The sequence below is a fragment of the Arvicola amphibius genome, chromosome 1, assembly GCF_903992535.2.
Source record: "Arvicola amphibius chromosome 1, mArvAmp1.2, whole genome shotgun sequence".
In the NCBI taxonomy this organism is placed as follows: Eukaryota; Metazoa; Chordata; class Mammalia; order Rodentia; family Cricetidae; genus Arvicola; species Arvicola amphibius.
In genome coordinates, this window is record NC_052047.1 from 94,194,538 (window position 1) to 94,216,323 (window position 21,786).

The 21,786-nt window shown below is 53.4% G+C and overlaps 2 protein-coding genes across 2 annotated transcripts; one reads left to right on the forward strand and one right to left on the reverse strand.

Moving 5' to 3' along the window:
• Positions 1 to 4,003: 4,003 nt before the first annotated feature.
• Positions 4,004 to 4,752, forward strand: Rpl36 (ribosomal protein L36). The gene is made up of 4 exons (XM_038314709.2): positions 4,004 to 4,069; positions 4,185 to 4,279; positions 4,406 to 4,540; positions 4,624 to 4,752. Exons 2-4 carry the CDS (start codon positions 4,187 to 4,189, stop codon positions 4,711 to 4,713), a joined length of 318 nt encoding a protein of 105 aa, XP_038170637.1. The 5' UTR covers positions 4,004 to 4,069; positions 4,185 to 4,186; the 3' UTR covers positions 4,714 to 4,752.
• A 50-nt stretch (positions 4,753 to 4,802) lies between these two features.
• On the reverse strand, positions 4,803 to 16,514 carry Lonp1 (lon peptidase 1, mitochondrial). The gene is made up of 18 exons (XM_038311626.1): positions 16,101 to 16,514; positions 13,166 to 13,254; positions 12,635 to 12,754; positions 12,051 to 12,288; positions 10,801 to 10,862; positions 10,518 to 10,647; positions 10,309 to 10,392; positions 9,155 to 9,375; positions 8,501 to 8,639; positions 8,018 to 8,196; positions 6,784 to 6,871; positions 6,562 to 6,684; positions 6,361 to 6,477; positions 5,940 to 6,080; positions 5,704 to 5,869; positions 5,378 to 5,595; positions 5,139 to 5,303; positions 4,803 to 5,063 (listed from the first exon to the last, which is right to left on the reverse strand). The coding sequence occupies exons 1-18, from the start codon at positions 16,512 to 16,514 to the stop codon at positions 4,884 to 4,886; spliced, it is 2,874 nt and encodes a 957-aa protein (XP_038167554.1). The 3' UTR covers positions 4,803 to 4,883.
• Between the last annotated feature and the right edge of the window lie 5,272 nt (positions 16,515 to 21,786).

Here is a 21,786-nt window from a genome sequence, read left to right on the forward strand (position 1 = left end):
GCAATCTCAGTCTCTCGAGGACCGTGGCTGTGGCAATTTCTTCAAGGAAATGTAGTCGGGAGGAAAAAAAAGACACGCGCTAGGCAGCGAAGACTCCCGGGAAATGTAGTTTGGAGGGACGATGGACGGAGTCTTCAGAGGCGTTGATGAGATCCCCGCGCCTGCGCGAAGGATTGAGCGTCCTGAGGGGAAGCCAGCGTAGGCGGCGGTTGCCACGGCAACGGGAGGGCGGGATTGCGCCAGAAAAGCGAGTTCCATTCACGTCTCGGGGTGTGGCTTTCACCTAGAGGGCGTGGCAGAGGCTGCGGCTAGCTGTTAGGACTCTGACTGGGGTTGTTTGAACCCGCAAGCCGTGAGGTTCGTGGTCACGTGATACGGGGTTGGCCGTGGGTGGTCCGGGGTCAGGTGGGGGGGAGCAAAGAAGCAGCGGGTAACCAGGGGGATGATCTTGTAGATCCCCTTACGGCTACGATTTGGGGGAAACAGGTCTGAGTGGATAAGTGGTTGCTGGAGGCTGTAGCAGGGGATTCATGCCCCTTTGTCCAGCGTGGAACTTGAGAAACCCGAAATCATGGAGCAGAAAGTTCTTCGAGGGTTTGAATGCTACAATCCTGCATTCACTGTGCTGCTGCAGGCACAGGCTCATCACGTCCATCTCTCCAGCCATCCGCACAGCCAACCGTCCATCTCTCCCCTCCCCCGCCCCTACCTTGTTGGCTTGCTATGGTTCTAGCCTAGAATTTTCACAGGTTCACACTGAAAGCGGGAAGGTGGGTATATGAGGAAGATGTGTGGACTTTGCAACACAGTACAGATTCTCCTGGTGCAATCTCAGTCTTTTGGATTTGGGAACCTTCTTCTCCTTGGCTTCTGGACTTCGGTAGAAATTCCAAGAAAGACCTGTGTTGTGGCTGGAGAGATGGCTCAGAGGTTAAGAGCACTGACTGCTCTTCCAGAGGACCTGGAACTCACAATTGTCTGTAACTCCAGTTCTAGGGGATCTGCCACCCTCACACAGATATAAACACAGCCAAAACACCAGTGTACGTTAAATAAGTAAGATATTTTTAAAAAAGAAATAAAGACCTGTGTCATTTTCTGTGGAGATCCACTGTCATAGTTACTTTTCAGTTGCCATGACAACACACTACGGGCAAGGCACTATAAACTATAAAGCATTTATTTTCCACAGTTTCAGCATGGGAGTCCCTAACCATCATGGCAGGGAGTGGAGCAGCAACAGGCAGACTGGTGCTGGAGCAGCAGCTGAGAGCTTACTTTCTTGTTCACAAGCAGGAGACAAAGAGAAAGAGAATGCTGGGAATGGTGTGAGCTCTTGCAACCTCAAAGCACACCCCAGTGTCACCCCCAGTAGAGCTACACCTCCTCACCTTCCTAAACAGTTCTACCAACTGGGGACCAGGTATTCAAACATAGGAGACTATGGGGACCATTCTCATTTAAACACATCCATGACCCCCAGATTCTTCATATTTATTTTCATAGTTTTTTTTAACACAGGTTTTTTTTTTTTGTTTGTTTGTTTGATTGGTTGGTTTTTTTCTGTGTATCTGGCTGTCCTGGAATTCATTACATAGAGATTCACCTGCCTGGGCCTCCTCAGTGTTGGGATTAAAGCCCAATGTTCCCCCACGACTTGGAGAATCTATCCTGACACTTTCACCCAGAACTAAAGCAAACCAGCCTTTCTGACTAAGAGGTAAAAGGATGTGGGTAGTAAGAGTCTAGAACAACATCTCAAGGTAGCGTGTGAGTTGACAGTAGTGCCTAGAAGTTGACCTTTGGACCTGAGGATTAAAAGAATTAAATTATATTAAGAAAAGCATTCCAAGCAGAGAAGGGAGCCAGGTCAGATTGATCAGGGACCCTCTATCCTAAATGCAGGAAGGAAGGGAAGTGCCTCTCCCAGAGGCCTCCAACTTCCTTGTGATCTTGGGAAGATCTGTTTCTTCCCTGGCAAAGTGACCACAGGAATGTACCTTGCAGTGTGTTATGGTGTGGTACTTGCTCAGAAATCCACAGAAGTCAGAAACAGGAGTGAACCTGCGAATGAAGGCGACCCCGGAGGGTGGAGCCCTGACCACCTTGTAGGTCTTCTACAACCTTCTCAGAACTTGAAGCTTGCTTGCATTTTGGTCCCTAGGCCCCGCCCCTGCCCACCTTGGGCACGACCCCGGTCGGCTTCTCCCCGCGCTCCAGCACCTGTGTTCTAGGCCCCGCCCCTCTCCACGTTGGACCTGCCTGAGCCGCCCTAGGGTCAAACCCACCCTAGGGTCCGGGCCTCCTGGTACCCAGGCAGGCCTCAGCTGACGACCACGCCCTCCTACCTTGGCTCCACCTTGAGGTTGTACTACACCCTGGTCCCGCCCCTCCGTGTCGGCTCCTCCCACTCCCTCTCCAGCTTGAGGTCTGCTCTGCTGACTAGCTTTGCTCTCTGCACGTTCCAGAGTTAGAGCAGCCTTGTGCACAGCAGGGTTCAGGTGGTGGCCGTTAATTCCTTCAAGTCGTTGTATTCAAGAGTTTGCCCACTATCTCGACTCCCAGTGTGGCCACTGGTACCTATGACACCTGCCAGGAGCCACTCATCCGTCCACTGTGGACCAGCAGGGTTGGACACAGCCCGGATTCTGTCGTTCAAATTCCTCAGGCTGGCAGAGCGTGGAGTGTGGGAGGGTGAGCCCAAAGAGGAGGCTGGGGGTACCCTTCAGCTGCCAGAGCACTTGATCCACATAAAATGGATGCGGTGCATACCTGTCACTAGCAGGGAAGCCAGAAGCCTGGTATTTGGGATAGCCTGGGCTCCGCGAGACCCTACATCAAAGTGAAAAGGGAGCGAGGAAGGCGAAAGAGGAGGGACACAACACAGCCTTTGAGTCTAGACCTTTGGTTACCCGCGGTTACAATCCCGGGCCACCAGGGGGCGCAAAACTTCCACGAAGGGTGCTTATGGGGTTAGTAAAACGACCTGGGTTCGATTCCGGAGCCCTTGTAGACCAGAGCAAGCAGACCCTCGTAAACTGACCTCCGACCTCCGCAAGTGTCCGGTGGATTAGGCTTCTCCCAATCCCTAAATAGATGTTTTTTAATAGTGACAGCAGCTCTGGGAGCTGACTCTCCAATGGCTAATGAATGTGCACCCACGTGGTTCACAGACACACATGCAGGCAAAACACCTATATATGAAAATTATATATTTTAATTTTTATTTAGTTTGTTTCTTCGAGGTAGGGTTTCTGTGTAGGCCTGGCTATTCTGGAACTCGCTTTTTAGACCAGATTGGCCTTGAATTTAGAGATTCCCTGTCTTCTGCACCGCCGGATATTTAAAAAAAAAAAAAAAAAAAAGTTGTTTTTCGAGACAGGGTTTCTCTGTGAAACAGTCCTGCCTGTCCTGGAACTCACTCTGTAGGCCAGGTTGACCTCAAACTCAGGGATCCGCTTATCTCTGCCTCACACCGCCCAGTTTTTGTTTGTTTGGTTTTGCCTTGTGGATACTTAGAATTGGACCCAGACCAGGCCGTGGTGTCGCACGCCTTTAATCCCAGCACTCGGCAGGCGGATCTCTGTGAGTTCGAGGCCAGCCTGGTCTACTAGAGCTAGTTCCAGGACAGGATCCAAAGCTACAGAGAAACCCTGTCTCAAAAAACAAAACAAAAATAAACAAAAAAAGGATTGGACCCATGTCCTTTGGAAGGATATCAAGTACTCTTAAACCTCTGCGCCATGTCTCTAGTCAATAATAAGAACTTTAAGCTGTTTTTGTTTGTTTTTTGTTTTGTTTTGTTTTTTTACTGTCACAGAGTAACTCGCTTCAACAGCTAGCAATAGGCAAGTTTCGAGTTCGAACTCCCCGCCTAAAGGAAGGACCGCCTAAAGCCTGGCTCGCCCAGCGGGCTGCACATGCTCACAGTGGCCGCGGAGCCTCCGGCCACTAGAGGGCGCCCGCGGCGCATCTGCCTCTCTGGCCGCAGCGGCGATCGAGGGGCAGATATCCCAGGGTTCCGCGCGACGCCGTCCTTCCTGTCGTGGCCGCCATCGGAGAGCAGCAGGTATGTGGAGCTCGTCGGTGGGCATCCGCCGCCATCGGGGCTACCGGGCCGCGCGGGGCGCGTCGGGGGGTGGGCGGGCCGAGGGGCCGGTCTCAGCCGCCGTGTCGTCCCGCAGCCATGGCCCTGCGCTACCCCATGGCCGTGGGCCTCAACAAGGGCCACAAGGTGACGAAGAACGTAAGCCAGCCGAGGCACAGCCGGCGGCGCGGGGTGAGTGCGGGCTCCGGGGCCGCGGCTGGGGAGAGTGCGGGGCTCGGGATGAGTGCGGCTGGGGAGGAGGGGTCGGGGCCGCGGGGTGGCTGCCGCGTCGCTGAGCTCGTTCCGGGGTCCCCGCAGCGCCTCACAAAGCACACCAAGTTCGTGCGGGACATGATCCGGGAGGTGTGCGGCTTCGCGCCCTACGAGCGGCGCGCCATGGAGCTGCTCAAGGTGTCCAAGGACAAGCGCGCGCTCAAGTTCATCAAGAAGCGGGTAGGCGGCGCGGGGCACCGGCGGGCGGGCGGGGGCGGCCCTGGCTGCGGGTGCCCGCCCAGCTGACGCGCGACTCCCCACAGGTGGGCACGCACATACGCGCCAAGAGGAAGCGGGAGGAGCTGAGCAACGTGCTGGCGGCCATGAGGAAGGCGGCGGCCAAGAAGGACTGATCCCCTCCCCGTTCTCAATAAACATTGCTGTGGCGCAGATCATGTGTGTGCATGCGTGTGTTTGCGGCTGCGCAGTGACTTGGCTCGGCTCTGGAAATAGGCTCTTTATTCATGATTCTACAGCTGTACTCGTGGCTCCGCCACCCCATGATTACAAAGTCAGTCCCGGGTCACCGCTCCACGACCCGCGCTTGGCGCTGCTCGCACAGCGGGAAGGCGATGCGGAAGATGTCGCGGTAGTGCTCCACGAAGTGCACCTCCAGGCCCTCAGTGATGAACGGGGCCAAGTCCGAAAAGTCCTTTCTGTTCTCGGCCGGCAGGACGATGCAGGTCACACCTGCGCGCTTGGCCTGCGGGGGACAGTCAGTCAGCAGGGTCTTTGACTGAGCTCCCCAGGTGACTGAGGGTGCAGCACGGGCACTCACCGCTATTGTTTTCTCTTTGATGCCGCCCACGGGCAGCACTTTGCCGGTGAGGGAGACCTCCCCCGTCATGGCCAGGTTCTGCAACACAGGCTGTCCCAGGGCTAGAGACAGGAGCGCTGTCACGATGGTGCAGCCCGCGCTGGGGCCATCCTTAGGGGTAGCACCCTGCAGAGAGGCAGGCAGTGAGAGGAGCTGGTGGGTTTCGGGGTAAGGTGCTAACCAGACAGGGTCCTTCCTACCTCAGGCACATGCAGGTGGATGTGGGAGGTGACCAGGAATTCATTGTCCGGGTCCTGCTCCATCAGGAAGGCACGGGCAAACGTGTAGGCGATGCGGGCACTCTCCTTCATCACATCCCCCAGCTGGCCTGTCACCTCTAGGCTGCCATCCTTGTCCTCCCTGCTGCCCCTGAGCAGGGGCCTCCTCAAAGACGTTTCCACAAACAAAGTGGAGCCTCCTAGGAGAGGAGAGGGGACTATGTGCTAACACTTGCTTCTCTGCACTAGCAGCATACGCTTGTGCGGTCAGTCCGAGCAGCAGCAATGGCGCGGCGTGGGGTGCTCACCCATGGCAGTCCAGGCCAAGCCCATGACCACACCAGCAGGTGTGACGTCGTACATGCGCTCCACGGTGAACACGGGTTTCCCCACGAAGTCCTGCAGGTTCTCTGGCGTCACCTGTACCGTCTCTGCCTCCCCACTGACTATCTTGTAGGCTGCTTTGCGCAGCACCTACAGAGTGGAGGTGTGGTGAGGCTTGTGCTGAGGGGCCTGTGGCAGGCATGCGGCTAGAGGGACTCACCTTCTCCACCTGCTTCTGCAGATTGCGAACACCACTCTCCCTGCAGTACTGCTTGATGAGCAGAGTGAGCACCGCAGCAGACAGCTGGGCCTTGTTCTCGTCCAGGCCGCACAAGGCACGGGCCTGTGGCACCAGGTACCGCTGTGGGGAGCAGCTGTCAGCAATGCCTACTGCCCCCATTCACTATATGGGTGAGGCACTCCAGGGTCCCATGCTGCTCCCACACACCCAAGCCTTCAGATACTCAGCCCTGCACCTCAGAAGCAGTGAGGTGCCACAGGCTGAACAGCTCCATAGGGGGGGTCCCAGCCCGGCATGGAGGGGAAGTGTGGCCCGAGACCTCTGCCTGGTGCCTGACAAGCACTGGGAACTGAGAACCTGATCTGATCTTGTGCCCCTCCAGCCCACGGGCTCTGCCTACCTCGGCGATGGCCAGCTTCTCCTGTGCTACATAGCCTGACACATTGATCATCTCCATGCGGTCCCTCAGTGGCTCTGGGATGGTGTCAGTGACATTGGCCGTGCAGATGAACAGCACCTAGTGACAAGGGGCACGGAGTGCTGGAAGCTGGTGCACACAGCTCCCGCAGCCCCTACACAGAGCACATTAGTCAGCACTCACCTTGGACAGGTCCACCGGCACATCCAGGTAGTGGTCCAGGAAGTTGGCATTCTGCTCAGGGTCCAGCAACTCCAGCAGTGCTGATGATGGGTCCCCTTGGTAGCCTCGGCCAATCTTGTCCACCTGCATGAGGAAGGCAGGACCATGGGACCATGCCCAGCTCCCCCATCACGTGCTGGGCTTCGCATGGCCTGATCCTTCTGTCCCCAGAGTCTGCCCCACCTCATCAATCAGCACCAGCGGGTTCTCTGTCTTGGTCTTCTTCAAACACTGGATGATTTTCCCAGGCATGGCCCCAACGTAGGTGCGCCTGTGGGGAGGCCACACTCGGTGTGGGTCAGCAAGCCACCACCACATGGCCCACTTGGAGGCAGCTCTTGGTCTCACACAGTTCACCCCAATTCTCTTCCTCCAGCCAGTATCTGGCAACATGCTCAGTCCATTCATTTCCTTAGTAGCTGAATTAGGTGGGGGATGGCCGTCCAGGCTGAATCTTGACGGGGACAGCTGGTGCAGCGTGAAAGCCACACTCAGGCCCAAGGCTCAGCAAGGCAGGCAGGACAGGATAAACAAGGGCCTGAGCGAGCTCGGGAGCAGGGATGGCAGAGTGCCACTGCAGGGCATGAAAGATGACAGTGGCACTGAGCAAACAAGCTAGAGCAGGCTGTGAGGGACAGAGCCTGGTAAGTTGGAGCAGCGAGGGGACCCATGACTGGGACTGTGCAGGACCTGAAGGGCCGGGAGTTTTGGGCAGAAAGGGGTGCTTTACTATTGTGACAAGATCCTTTAGTTTCCCAAGGAAAGGCTGCACACATCCAGGCTGGCAGAGGGGGTGCGTGCCATGTTCTATCCAAGCTAGCTTCTGCACTGCCTGCCCGCCTCTGCCCGCCAAGCCCGCTTCCTCTCGGCTTCTTCCAGCCACACTGATCTGCCCTATGCTAGGGACCTGGAGCAACCATAGGCCTATGAAAGGCCACCTGGCTCTGCCACCAGCCACTTGTGTCAGCTTGGTCTCAGCACTTAACTCAAAGGCTGCCAGGCTCCTGTGCCGCCTGTGCTCCTGCAGCTGACTGCTCCCCACCTCAGGGCTTCCACACTCAATGCAGAGTTAGGTGCCCTTTAAAAAAAAGTTTCAGGTGTGGTGGCATACATCTTTAATCCTAGACTCAGGAGAAGGAGGTAGGAGGATCTGTGAATTCAAGGGCAATCTGGTCTACATAGGGAGTTCCAACTCCGACACAGAAAAGGCTACATAATAACACCACCTCAAAAAACAAAGTTGAGACCGGCCAACAACTAGCTACCTCCTGCCTCTGCGTACCTCTGTTCACCCTAGCCTGGAATACTCTGCCCTACCCAGTGCAAACCTCCATCTTCCCACAGTGAGCAGGAGCAGGCTGCGGCCTGGGTCACACTGCTTGTCCAGTCAGGTAGGTGCCAGGCCCAGCCTACCTACCTGTGCCCCTTGATTTCAGCCACATCTGTCATACCACCAACACTGAAACGGAAGTATTCACGGCCTAGGGCACGGGCGATGGAACGTGCGATGCTGGTCTTGCCCACACCTGGCGGCCCGTGGAAGCATAGGATCTTGCCCTGAGTGGAGCCTCGGAGTTGGCTCACAGCGATGAACTCCTGCGGAGGTCAAGGAGACTCAGTGCACAGGGTGCAGGCCTCCAGAGTCAGGGCCCAATGCCTATGAGGTATCAGGCTGGGCTAAGGGGAGCTGTGACTGCACACACATGAGGATCCCTTCTCCACAGTCTGTCACAAGAGCCCCCTAGGTACTGCACACCTAGTACACCAGGCTTCTTCTGTCCATCCACTAGGGACATCCTGAGCCCTAGTGGGTAGCTGGTTGGTTTCCGATGGAAGGACTTAAAGACAAAAAGAGGCAGCTTGTCCTCAGCAGTGGTGGTGCGAATGCTGTGGGACTTACCAGGACGCGCTTCTTCACGTCCTCCATGCCGTAGTGGTCCTCCTCCAGCACAGCCTGGGCCCGACCCAGGTCAAGGTTCTCATCACTTTGCCGGCCCCAGGGGATGGATGTCAGCCAGTCCAGGTAGTTGCGGGTGACACTGCAGGGACAAAGCACTGTGAGCAGATGCCCCAGGGACCACAGGAAGGATGCTCACCACCCATGGGGGACACGACAACTGAGGGGCAACAGGGATGAGTATGGCTCAGAGAAGAAGCTGAGGGCAGGCCCGCTCAGTGATCCAGAGGGAGGGCTGTACTTCAGGGGTATAGCATCCTCACGCCAAGATTTCAGCTCAGACTGACACAAGAGTCAATGTGGAGTTGCCTGAACCACTAGGGACCAGTGCCACCCACTGAGCCCGGCAGAAGAGAGTCTAGACATGGACCCATATCAGCAGGCAGAAGCAAAAGTGCTGGGCTGCGCTCAGACTGTGCTGGTCCACCACATGCTTGCTTCCTGGGCCACTGCAGGCAGAGCCAGAGGCACAGACAGCGCAGGCCTGGGCCCAGAGGCCATTTAGATTCCCAGCAGCCTGCACAGCAGCATGCCCACCCCAGGATCTCGTGGCACAGCATGCAGGGGTGGCCTAGGGCCATGGCAGTGGGGACTCACTTGAACTCAGAGGAGTGGTTGTCCAGCAGGGCTAGCTTGCTCAGCTCCTCATCCACCACGTCCATTACATGCTTGGGGACCATGAGCTCCTTGAGGCGCTCTCGGAACTTCTCCTCGATAGCGTCTTTGTCATCCTTCTCCAGCCCTAGTTCCTTCTTGATGATCTTGAGCTGCTCCTGCAGCAGGTACTTCCTGTGCGTCTGCTTGATCTTCTCTTCCACCTGTGGCAGGTAGAGCTCGAGCAAGGCGGGGCAGGGCCCCTCCACAGAATCCCCTGGGCTGGGTGTACAGCATGCTTCCCTTACAGTCTTCCACATAGAGTGTCACAGGGCACCCAGACGTGGAATTGCTTTCTGCGTGGACCTCTGCTGTAATGGCCAGACACAGCCAACCACACACACCAAACTACCCATGAGTTAAACCTGCATTCTCTTAGTTTTTGATTTTGAAGCAGGTCATGTAGCCCAGACTGGCCTCAAAACTCCTTATATAGCTAAGGATGGCTCTGAACTCCTGACCATCCTGCCGTCATCTTGCCTGGCTTATGATGTGGGAAATCCTTCTGTATATGTATGTGTTGCTTTGGTTGTTAATATGTTAATATGTGTTTGCTTTGTTGGTTAATGAATAAAGAAGCTGGCTTGGCCTGTGATAGGGCAGAGTAGAGCTAGGTGGGGAAAACTAAACTGAATGCTGGGAGAAAGAAGGCAGAGTCGTGAGATGCAATGTAGCCACCAGAGGGGAAAGATGCGAGCTGCCAGCTGTAACCTTGCAGGGAGGCCACAAGCTTCATGTTAAAATATAAAATAATGGGAATGGGTTAATTCTAAATATAAGAGCTAGCTAGCAATATGTTTATGTGATTGGCCAAGCAGTGATTTAAATAATATAGTTTCTGTGTGGTTATTTCGGGAGTTCCCTGGGTAGGGCCTCCTACTACAGGTTTATGCTATGTTCGCTGAGCTGCAGCCCTGCCCCAGGAGGGGAGCCTGTGCTACAGCAAATGAAGACGAGCACATGCCTAACGTCCCAGCACACTGGAGCTGTGACAAGGGGACTGTGTTAAGTGTAAGGTTCTGGGTCAGCCTGTTTACAGAGAACCCTAAGTCAGAATTTGAGGCAGGACGCATCCCTTCACCTCCCCTTCCCGTCACCTCTCGGCCCAGGCGTTGCTGAAGCTTGCTCAACTCAAACTCCTTCTTCAAGAGTGACAGGGCTTTGTAGAGCCGCTTAAGGATCTGCAAACGGGACAGTGGGATTGTCTGGGAGCAGTAGCACTGGTGGTACGGGACAAGCACCCACGTGAGCCCCAGCTGGGGACGAGCTTGCTTGGCACAGGGACTGTCCTGACATGCACACTCACATTGGTCTCCTCCAGAACATCCTGCAGCTCATGGGACTCTGCCCCTGTAAGCGCAGCACCCATGTCGCTTAGGTAGATGGGGTTGTCCACCACACGCTGGCCTGCCTGCATCATCTGCAATACTGACTCCCTGTAGGGACAGAGAAGCTGTGCCTTAGACACCTCCTCCACCACACACACAGCCAAGCTTCAGTGACAGCTAGCTTTGCCAGTGTGCTGCAGTGGGGGCAGAGAGCAGGCACCATGTGGTAGTCCCCACCCAGCCCGGCCCTCAAACACTGACCTGTACAGAGGGTTCAGGGCGATGATATCCCGAATGGTCTTCACAATCTCCGCAGTCAGGGCCTGGCAAGCAGGGACCATGGCAGTCACAAGACGGCAGAAGGGGGGCCCCCAGGACCACCCCGAGGACAACAGAGTAGAAACCAAGGTCATCAGCAACAACAGGAGTAAACCAGGGCCAGTGAGATGGCTCAGAGCATAAAGGCTCTGGCCACCAAGCATGATGGCCCAAGTGCCATCCATGGGTTCCATATGGTACAAATCCAACTCCTAGACTCCCAAGCCTGTCTGACTTCCATATGCACTCTACCCTCAGAAGGGTAAACATAAAAACAAAACAAAGAACTAGAAAATAAATCCAAGGGCCCACCCATGGTGACCGGGGGCTTAAGCAAGCACTGCTCCAGATGGTCAGGCTACTGCCCCCACTCCACATGTTTTCCAGGGCTTTTGCTTTCTGTTGTTGAGGCAGGGCCTTACTCTATGACCTAGGCTGGCATCCAACACCAGCCATCCTCCTGCCTCAGCCTCACAGTACTGAGATCACAGCCAGGCAGGACAACACCCCCAGCTGAACTCCCCTTTGTAGAGGAGACCAGCACAAGGGAGCACCTTCCCACACAGCTGTGTCTCTGGGGCCCACGGCACCGCACATCTCAACAGGAAGGCTGGCATAGTGCCACCAGCATGGAGACATTGCTCTAACTTTAAATATGTTCCATTAAACAGAATGATTCTCCCAGGCCGCCGCCAATCCCATGAAGCCTCCTCTCTCCACACAGCCCCAGCCCACAGCAGACATCACAAGGAATTCCAGCATCCACCCACGGAGCCCAGCCCAGAGGCATCTTGCCCATAGCTCCGATCAACCACAACCAATAGTCACAGTCCCTAGAAGAGGCCGCACAAGTCCCACCTGCCAGCAGTGACAGCACTACACAGACTCCAGGACACACTCCGGGCTTGGGGTCATCTAACTGTCCTACCCATGGGGACCTTGAGCAAGGCAGGAAAGCTTCAGTTTGGGGTCATAATGGCCGTAGCTCACTTGTTCCCTGCTTCATGAACCAGCTCCTGAGCTGTGAGGTGGGTGCTCTACAGAGCGCTGGAAGACTGAGTTGGGGTGCATGGGTTCAAATCCTGCCTTCTCTACGAACAAAGGGCCAGTCCAGTCCTGCACCCACCCCACTGTCTGTGCAGGTCATTTCAGGTGACTGTTGCTCAAGGTTCACAGCATGGCAAATGGCTTACCTTCACTTCCTCTGTGACCTGGAAGTCTTCATGGGCCACGTTCTCAACCTCCACCATGAGCACCTCTTTGGGGGTGTCAGTAGAGGCCTCAGGCAGCAGCTCTAGCTGGGGCTTGGCTGCAGACTCATCCTCGGCCTCCTTCTTGCCTCGCTTCAGCTTCCTCCGGGACTTCTGCTTGTTCTCGGACTCTGGCTCTGGCCCCTCGGGTTCCACCTCCAGCTGCCGGCTGATGTGAATCCTGCAAACAGGCAGACCGATGAGCCCAGGTTGAGCCAGGACAGGGCTGTGTGTTCAAAGGCCCTGTGGCCCTAGGGTTTTCAAAAAATGGGGGGAAAATCTAACAAAACAAGGCAAACTGAAAAGCATCACAAATACTGGGGCTCACTAACAAAAACACTACACTCGAGACCTCTGGGCTTCTTGGAGTTGCGGCAAGGGACAAAATGCTATGGCCTTCGGCATTTTCTCTTGACCAGTGGTAGTAAATGCTTGCAACCACCTGAGTCAGGGAGAGCTGTTGGCCACAATCACTTCTGTGCACGCTGAAGGGCACATCTTAGCTCACCCTGACTGTGACTCCATACCTTCTGTGGCCTGTGACGATCATGCGTAGCTTGTCTCCAAGGTCCTGCATCTCATGGATCTGAGCAAACGTTCCCGTGTGGTAGATTTCATCCAGGCTCTCTACCACATCCGACTCATTGCTGAGGGAGACAGAACACAAAGACAAAATTGGCGGGGCCACAGCACCTTGTGCAGTGGGGCGGCTCGGGTAGGAGTTATGAGAGACACCCGAAGCATCTGCCTGCTCCTTCAAGCTCAGCAGTAGTCTTTCCTGGGTGGAGCACCTCACTATCTCCGTCTCCCCTGTTACAGTTCCCACTCTGAGGCTGAGAACTAGATTCATGGGTGGATGGCCTGCTTTCATGTCTACAGCGTTGGAAAAGAGCCTTCTACGTGCTAGGTAAATGCTCCTGACTAAGCCATGGCCCAGCCCCTCCCTGGGGGACTCTAAAGCCAAGAAATGGCAGTGTTTTGGGCTCTTGGTCCTGCCCTTGGATCCTTTTAGCTCAATTTGAAAGTTCAAACAACAGTCTTATGCAGGAAAAACTTACTTGTCATCTCTCTTCAGGAAGACACCAACATAGGGCTGTGCCAGGCGGACTTTCCTCCTCAGGAGCTCAACCAGCTTCTTATTTTTAACCTGCAGGAGAATGAGTAAGCACCAGTCACGGCCACTGGCAAAAATGCTTACTGCAAAGCCACAGGTCCACCGTCACACCATGGAGCTGAGGTAGGAGGCCGTGGAGTCTGGTAGCTTCCTTCCAGCTTTGAGCACCACTTCCTAGTTACCCTGATCTCAGTGACTGACTCCTCCCACCCCTTAGCAGCTGTCATGGTGCCCAGCAGAGACAGGGAGACCTCTCTGAGTTCAAGGCCAGCCTGGTATACAGCGCGAGGTCCAGGACAGCCAGGGCTGCAGAGAAACCATTCCAACAAAAAACAGAAGCAGTGGGGCTGGAGGGGTGGCTTGAGTTCAACTCTCAGAACCATAGAGGTTCCCAATCATCCCTGACTCAAGTTTCAAGGAACCCGACACTCTTTTGAACTCTACAGGCACTAAGCACACACGTGCCTGTATATGCAAAATACTCATACACATAAACTCAATGTAAACACACACACCTCTGAGGATAGCTGTCACCTGAGCCGTTGCCCCACCGTCACTCCGTAGTTTAGCACACACCAGAGAGCTGACACTAATTTGGAACTCAAGGCGATCCTCTTGCTTTAGTTCAGGATGTACAGGGACAAGTTTCTGATATAGTAAGGCTGGGGGGGGGGGGGTCCCAACACCCTTCATCTGTGTGGGGCTCTTGTTTGTCTAAGACAGGGTCTCTCGATAAGAGTACAGGTTGGCTTGAACTCGTGACAATCCTTAATCCATCCTCCACTGTGCAGGGATTAGACAGTCAGCACCACCCACTTCCAGTTTAGGTGGGTTTTTGTTGTTTGAGATAGGGTGTGTGGTATTTGAATGAGAATGGGCCCACAGGCTCACATATTTGAATGTTTGGTCTCAGTCACAGGAACTGTTTATGAAGGCTTGGGAGGTGTGGCCTTTGTTGGCTGTCTGCCACTGGGGGTAGGCTTTGAGGTTTCAAAAGCCCATGCCAGGCTGTCTCTCTCTGCCTGCAACTTGTGGATCAGAAGCAAGTTCTCGGTCACAGTTCCAATGCTATGCCTGCCTGCCAGCACCTTTGCCACCGTGATGCTCACAAACTACCATATTAAACTGTAAGCAAGCTGCTGATTAAATACTTTAAGTTGCCTTGGTCACAGTGTCTCCTCACAGCAATAGATGGTAACTAAAACAGTGGCTCATGTAGCCAAGAGTAACTCTGAGCCACCGATGCTCCTCCTTCCACCTGAGCACTGGGATGACATGTTGTTTGTGTGATGCTGGGGCCATCATCTCATTCACACTAAGTGAGCATTGCACCCAGAACCCTGGCAGCCCAAGCCACCCCTGTACAATCCCCGGCTGAGGAGAGCCCTTAAGCCTGGCAGCTGCAGACGTGAAAGCAGAGTCTTGCTAACAGATCCATTCACTGGCTCCCAGGAGCCAGCTGTAGTTCTCTGATGGAAGCTGATGGCTGGTCATTTATGTGGTGATGACATCAGAAAGCCACGGTGCCAGTGTCTCAAGGCCATGCCCTTGATGGCTAGCTGTGTGTGGCAGGAGTAAAGGAAATCCAGAAGGGGCCTCCAGGGCAGTCCTGCAGGATCAGAACCTTCCAGGCATGTGTCTGGGACCACAGAGGCTCATTACTCAGTCCCTCAGGGGACTATGAGGACACCTGTGACCCCACGGCCGGGGTGGTGGAGAGGCCGGAGGACCAGGAGCTCAAGGCCAACTTCAACTATATAGCAAGTTCGAGGTTAGCCTAGGACACATGGGATCCTGCCTCAACCAAAACAAAAAAGCCGGCACACAGGCCTATGTGTGACTTCCACCGCAGCTCGAGGAGTGTCTATTATGTCCACTTCCCAGATGAGGGAAAAAAAGGCCATCGGGAGCAACCTGCAGATAGGTAACGGTGCCATGTCACCTTACAGGGTTGGCTGGAAAGTGTGTGTGTCCTTCTACCAAATAGGCAACATGAATGAAGGGCCCTGGAAACATGGGAGAGGAGGTAGATGGAGGAGTGACCTCTGAGTCTCCCCACATCTACGCTGCTGAGGGGAGTTTGTGGGGTGGGTATGGAAATGACTCATTGTATAACCTTGGTACTAGGTTAACTGATAACCACTGGCCTCCCTGGACTCTAATTTCCAAGTTTAAAAGGAGAAAAATAAAACATAAAGGCAGTGGGGTAGGCAGCTGATTAGGAAATTCCCTACTTTTAAATGTCTCTGCTTTCGGGTGATTTCATCATCCTACTCTCTCTCCCTGCCTCAAGGCTCAGCTGGGATCAGCTTCCTGCACTGGAATTTTCCTCTTTTAGGTAAAGGCTGTTCTTACTTTCTTCTTCAGCGTGGATATGAGGTGGATGTCAGGGACACTGCTGAAATGCTGTCCTTTTCTTCTTCCTTTGGTATGCCTCTCAAATGTCAGTCATTCCCGCTTTCTCCTACTCCTAGAAAAAGGGCTCCAAGGCCTGAAACTTTGTATCTCACAACTATGCCTGATACAAAGTAACTAACGGAGTAAAAACTTAAGACACTTGCTGGCTTGGGCTACACGAGACCCTGTCTCAAGACAGAAGATACATAGACTCTCTCAATAAACAACAGACGATTGCACAAGGGAGGCTCAGAAGGTGGTATAAAATGTTCGCCAGGATGGAAGGAAAAGAACTATAGTCTGCTGCTAGTCGGCCTGGGATTTCTATCACCGGGGGTCCTAGATTCACGGAACCAAGCCCACTGTCTCAGGTACTGAAGGAACCGAATAGAGGAGAATGTCCAAACGAGCCACCAGGGACTCTGGCATCCTCCTGGCTCAGACTCTCGAGTGCTGAGGGCCGGGCGCGGCGCTCTCTTTACCTCCACGATCTTGATAAAGCGCGGGAATACCGGGTTGCGGGTGATGGCGATGAGCGGCAGGTGCGGAAACACATCCGGGACGGTCATGGGCGCGAGGGCCGTGACGACCGGGCCGTCCCCGCTGCCCGCCGCGGCCCCGTCCTCCGTGCCGCTCTCGGAGGTCTCGTCGCCGCCGCCGCCGCCGCCGCCACCGCGGCCGCCCGCGTCCCATAGCCCCCGCCACTGACCCGCGGCCGCGGGGACGCGGCCGCCGAGCGCCCAGGGAGCCGATGTGTCGCAGACGCGCCGGCCTCGGCGCAACCACGATCCGTACGCACTCGGGACGGGGCCTCCAGTAACGGCCAGCAGCGGCCGCCGCAGCGCCCAACACCGCGCAGCGGCCCACAGCCGCACGTAGCCTGTGCTCGCCGCCATGGAACGGCCATACTGAAGGCGCACCGCGCCCACGTCATCTCCGCGCGTCCTCCGGCTGCACACGTGACGACGCGCGCGTGCTTCAGGCTGGGAGCCGGGCTTGGAGGAGTTGGGGCCGTGGTCCACGGCGGGGGCGGACCTTGGAGGATGTGGGCGTGGCCAGGCGAGCCGACGAGAGGCTGGGAAGGGAAGACGTAGGGTGGGGGCGTGGTCCGGGGCGGGGCTTGCAGTAGGCCGAGATGGGGGCAGGGCTCGACGGAGGCCGTTCTAGAGAGTGTTTTTGGAGGAGGTGGACAAAAAAGGCAGACGCGTCTTAGAACCCCGGAGGAAGAATGACTTGGAGCGGGCGGGATCGAAGGACGACTCAAAGGGCGGGGCTTTGAAAGGTGGGGGACCAGAGCCGTGGGTCTTGAAGGGGTAGGATGGGATGAGGCTGGTACAGAGCACCCCTGCTTTAAAAATTTCTTATTCTTGTGCACTGATGATACACAGCAACGGGTTCCACCATCTTCACCTGTGGAGGAGAGATTTGGCCTCTCTTTCTAGTTGCCACATGGCAGGCCCTGCGCACGCGTGCATGCTTGACGACGCCTGTGTGGACAGACATCCATAGGGCACTTACGAAAACACTGAAGCTTCTAGGGAGCATCCCAAGCGACCCCGTGAGCATACTCAAGTTCTGTTAAAGCAGCTGGTAGATTTTATGCATGCCCAAAGCCCTGGTTGCACAACTGCCTGTCGGAATGCACATTCTATGCAGACATCCTCAAATTCATTCGTGCATGCTCATGAATCTGACTTACGGAGCTGGTAGCCTGGGTATTCAACATGTGCATGCTCTTCCTCCATATTGCTCATGCGCTCCCCTTCCACTTGCCTCTGCGTAGACCCATTGGGCCCTTTTCGGGTATTTTGTTGCGCAGGTCCAAAAGATCCTGATGGGGCCTTCATACCAGGTGCGCATGCACAGACTGGGGGTGGGGCGCGAAATGGCCTACCCTTAAGTTCAGTGCGCATGTTCAGACTCTTCCTCGAGCTCCTTGGCAGTTGGAAAACCAGTGTTAGCTGCGGACGAGCAGGCAAGATGCTGTTGTTGATGCTGGCGGCGGTGGCCACTGTGAGCAGAGCTCAACAACTGTGCCAGTGAGACTGCCTAACCAGGATGAGACGCAGCTGGGGCTGGGGCGGGGACGGTTCATGCTGGAGCCGAGGGGTGCTCTCCAGCCTCGTAGTAGAAATCAAACTTGACACATCTTTTCCAAGCACATCACTAAAACTCAGTGCTGGGTGTGGAACCAGCGTCTTGGGCATGTATAAAGCCCAAGTTCCTCGTGCAGTCTGAAACCAGTTTCACAATCCATCCAAAAGCTGCTGGCAGCTGAGTTTAGTTAAATGTGAGCTGGGAGGTGTGCTGTGCATGGTGCCATGGCTAGTGGCGTCTCTGATCACTACCATACGATGACTTTTCTGTGTGTTGCTGAGTGTGCCCTAGGGGCCTCGGTTCTCTGACCCTGAACCCTGACTCATCACTAGAGTTCAGCAAGGCACGTGTTTGCTATGAGTTTACAGCCAGCTTGAGCTATATATTCAGACCTGCCTCTGAACAAGAAATATCGTGCCTCAGCCTGTCAAGTCCTGAGGAGACGTGTCACAACACTGCCATAGGGGCACCCCAGTTTAAATAGATTACATTCAAGGATACTGTGAGCAAAGAGCCACGGGGACTCAAGAGCCATAACTGCCCCAGATAGGTGACTTGTCCCTCCCAAAAGGAACTTGTTTGCTGCAAAATAGTAAAAAACCAAAGTGGGGGAATTTAAGAAATACTTGCAAAAAAGCAACTGCTGGACTTTCTGACTAGAGGTCAGCGTGCAGAGACCTGGCCCAGCTGATGAAGCCTGGGTCACTTCCAGCACCACAGACACTTGGCGTTCTGTGGGAAGATTGGACGATTTAGGCTAGCCTGTCTCTGAATAACCTGCGGGGGGGGGGGGGCTCAAGGAAGACCACCCAGTAGCACCAAGGCCTTGGGTTCCATCCCTAGAACAGTGTGCATGGGATAGGGTGGGAATGGGTAAAACTCAGGGAGGCCAAAGAGCTTCAGGTCCCCTGGGACTGGAGTTACAGACAGGTGTGAGCTGTCAGGTGGGTGCTGGGAATCGAACCTGGGTCTTCTGGGAGAACAGCTAGTGTTCTTTTTTTTTTTTTTTTTTTTTTTTTGGTTTTTCGAGACAGGGTTTCCCTGTAGTTTCTAGAGCCTGTCCTGGAACTAGCTCTTGTAGACCAGGCTGGCCTCGAACTCAGAGATCCGCCTGCCTCTGCCTCCCGAGTGCTGGGATTAAAGGCGTGTGCCACCACCGTCCGGCTACAGCTAGTGTTCTTAACTGCTGAGCCATCTCTCCAGCTCTTGAATTTTTGTTGTTACTTATTGATTTTTGAGACAGGATTTCATCTTGTTGACCAGGCTGGCTCTGACTCACAGAGAAGCACCTGCCTCTGTCCGCTGAGTGCTGGGATTAAAGATGTGCACCATAACTGGCTAATTATTTAAACTATTTGTGGATATTGGTGTCTGTGTGTATATGTATATGTCTGTGTGTCTCTGTGTGTATGTCTATGTGTGTATGTGTGTGTGTGTCTGTCTGTGTCTATGTGTATGTCTGTGTCAGTGTACATGTCTGTGTATGTGTGTGTGTGTTGTGCGATACTTTCATTGTGTTCTGACAAATAAAACTTGTTTGGAGTCAGAGGGCAGAGCTAGCCACTAGTTAGCCACAGAGGGCTGGAGGTCTGTACAGAGAGGAGACAGGAAGTGATAAGGTGGGGCGGAGACAGGATCTTGGTCCTTTTGGATGGAGGAATGGAAGAGGTAGGAAGTCACTGGTTGGTCCTTTTGGATGGAGGAATGGAAGAGGTAGGAAGCCACTGGTGGCTTCTCCACAGCTTCTCTGATCCCTCAGGCTTTTAGTGATAAGATTAATTAGATTTACTCTTCATTTGGCATCCGACTTCTGGGGCACAGATTCATAAAATAGCCGCTTGCTAGGGGCTTTGTAACCACTGGCACAGGCAGGCCAAAGCTGCACACAGGAGCAGCACCCCCATAGTCACTGCACCGCTGACTGGGTTTTCCTTCTCTTCCCCGAGCCCTCTGGGATTTTTCTCTACAGCAATCTCCACCGCCAGAGTCAGCCCCTCCCCACTGGGTTCCCTCCCTCCGTGGGTTTCAGGCCTCTGGGTTTTTGCCGTACTAGGTATCTGCCTTGACACCTACTCAGGCTTGCACAGTGGGGAAACCGCACACACTGGCTCAGTACACGCTAGGAGCTGCACCACCTGTGTTCCCTGTCAGACGCAGTCAGCCTCACACAGCACCATCATTCTCAGCAGATTTGGTAAGACAATGGGGAAATTTTTTAAAATTTATTTAACTTTATTTTATGTACATTGGTGTGAAGGTGTCAGATCCCCCAGAACCTGTAGTTGCAGACAGTCATAAGCTGCCATGTGGGTGCTGGAATTTAACCCAGGTCCTCTAGAGTAAGAGGCGATGCTCTTAACTGCTGAGCCATCTCTCCAACCCCCTGGAAATTGGGATTTTTTTAAAGGGGGGAATTAGTTTTTTTAAAAAATAAGAGAGTTTTGCCCCCACATCAAAAAATGGAAATCACTATAACGATGGAGTTAGGTCTCTGTATGATTCCACGATAGATGAGGGGGAAATTAACTTAAATAAGATTTACAAAATGTCAATTTAAACATTATTGGTTTGGTAATTCTTGTTTTATCCCTAAAAAAGTTGGTGGATATGAGCAATGTTGGAGCCTGCCCCAACAAAGTCAGCCAGGGTTCCTGGAAGGGGGCGCTGAGGCTAAAGAAATGTTAGATGGAGAGAAATTGAGGCAGAAAACACAGGTCAGATAGATTCAGGGGGCTGCCAGCTTATTCTGGACAGCCCCAAGTTGATTTCACAGCCTGCTTATATACAAAAGCAGAACACAGCACAGCACAGTCAGTCGGTGTCTGACCACAAGACCATTCCTGTCCTTGCGCAGTTTCTTCTATTTGGATGTGCCCTAAGGTTTGGCACCAGCAGTATACTTTCTACTGGATAGTGTGTTCTTTTCTCATGGGCAAAATTCTCTTTCCCATGGGCTTATTCAGAACTTTCTCACCGCCCTCAAGGATACTAGAGAGATACAAGGATACAAGCATAGCAGGCAAGCTTGAACTCAAATGGCTTTAGAACCAGAGTGGACTCCAGATGGAAACTGAGTCACTTGTGAGTTACCACAGAGTGCCAAGATACAACCCTTAGAAAAAGTTACTAAAACAGATAATAGAGATATTCAGACAAAGACAGAGGAATTTAAAGGAGAACCAACCTCACCACTACATTATAAAATTAGAGAGGAACAGCCCAAGGTTTTCAAACAAGCAACCTTTATTTACCCAGTCGCCTTATAGGAACAACTGCAAAATGACAAGAATACCCAAGGCTGTGTAAAAGCTGAGTGGAAAAGTTAGTTTTGAGGAGATTTAAAGAAGTGAGAGTCCCATATGGCATGCATTCATGTTTTGTGAAGCAGATGTTAAATTCATGGTCAACTAGTAACAGAATTGTCCCACAAGACTGGAAAGATTTTGTTACAGCAGTATTGGAGCCTAGTCCTCAATTTTAGTGGAGGACCTGGTGGAAAGATAAGGCTAGGACCATTGAACACCAAAGTAGGGATAGAGGTATTGAAATATTCCAAGACCAACTTCTTGGAGAGGCACATGATGCTGATGTACAAAGACAGTCTCTATATGATGCCCACACCTTGCCTTTATGCCATGAAACAGCTTTGAATTTTTGGGACAGAACTGAAGAAGACAGAAAGAGAAATGAGTCATTTACCAAGGTTATACAAGCTGAAAGGACACCATCACTGTCTTTTGTTTTTGTTTTTTTTTTTTTTGTTTTACGAAGATTGACTTCTGTTATAAATAGAATGATACAAAATTCAGAAACTAGACGAATAATAATTGAATCTCTGGATTTTTAAAATGCTAACTCACAATACAAGAGGATAATTAGGCCTTTAAAGGCAAGATCAGCACCCAAAGAGGAATGGATCCAATTTACAGTCAATATTGAATGTCATCACCATGATGATAATTGGATAGGACAGGTGATTTCCAGAGGCTTGAAGAAAAAACGTCATGTGTTTTCATTGTGGCATACAAGGTCACCTAAAAAGGGATTGTAGACAGGGCCTTCCTAGAAACA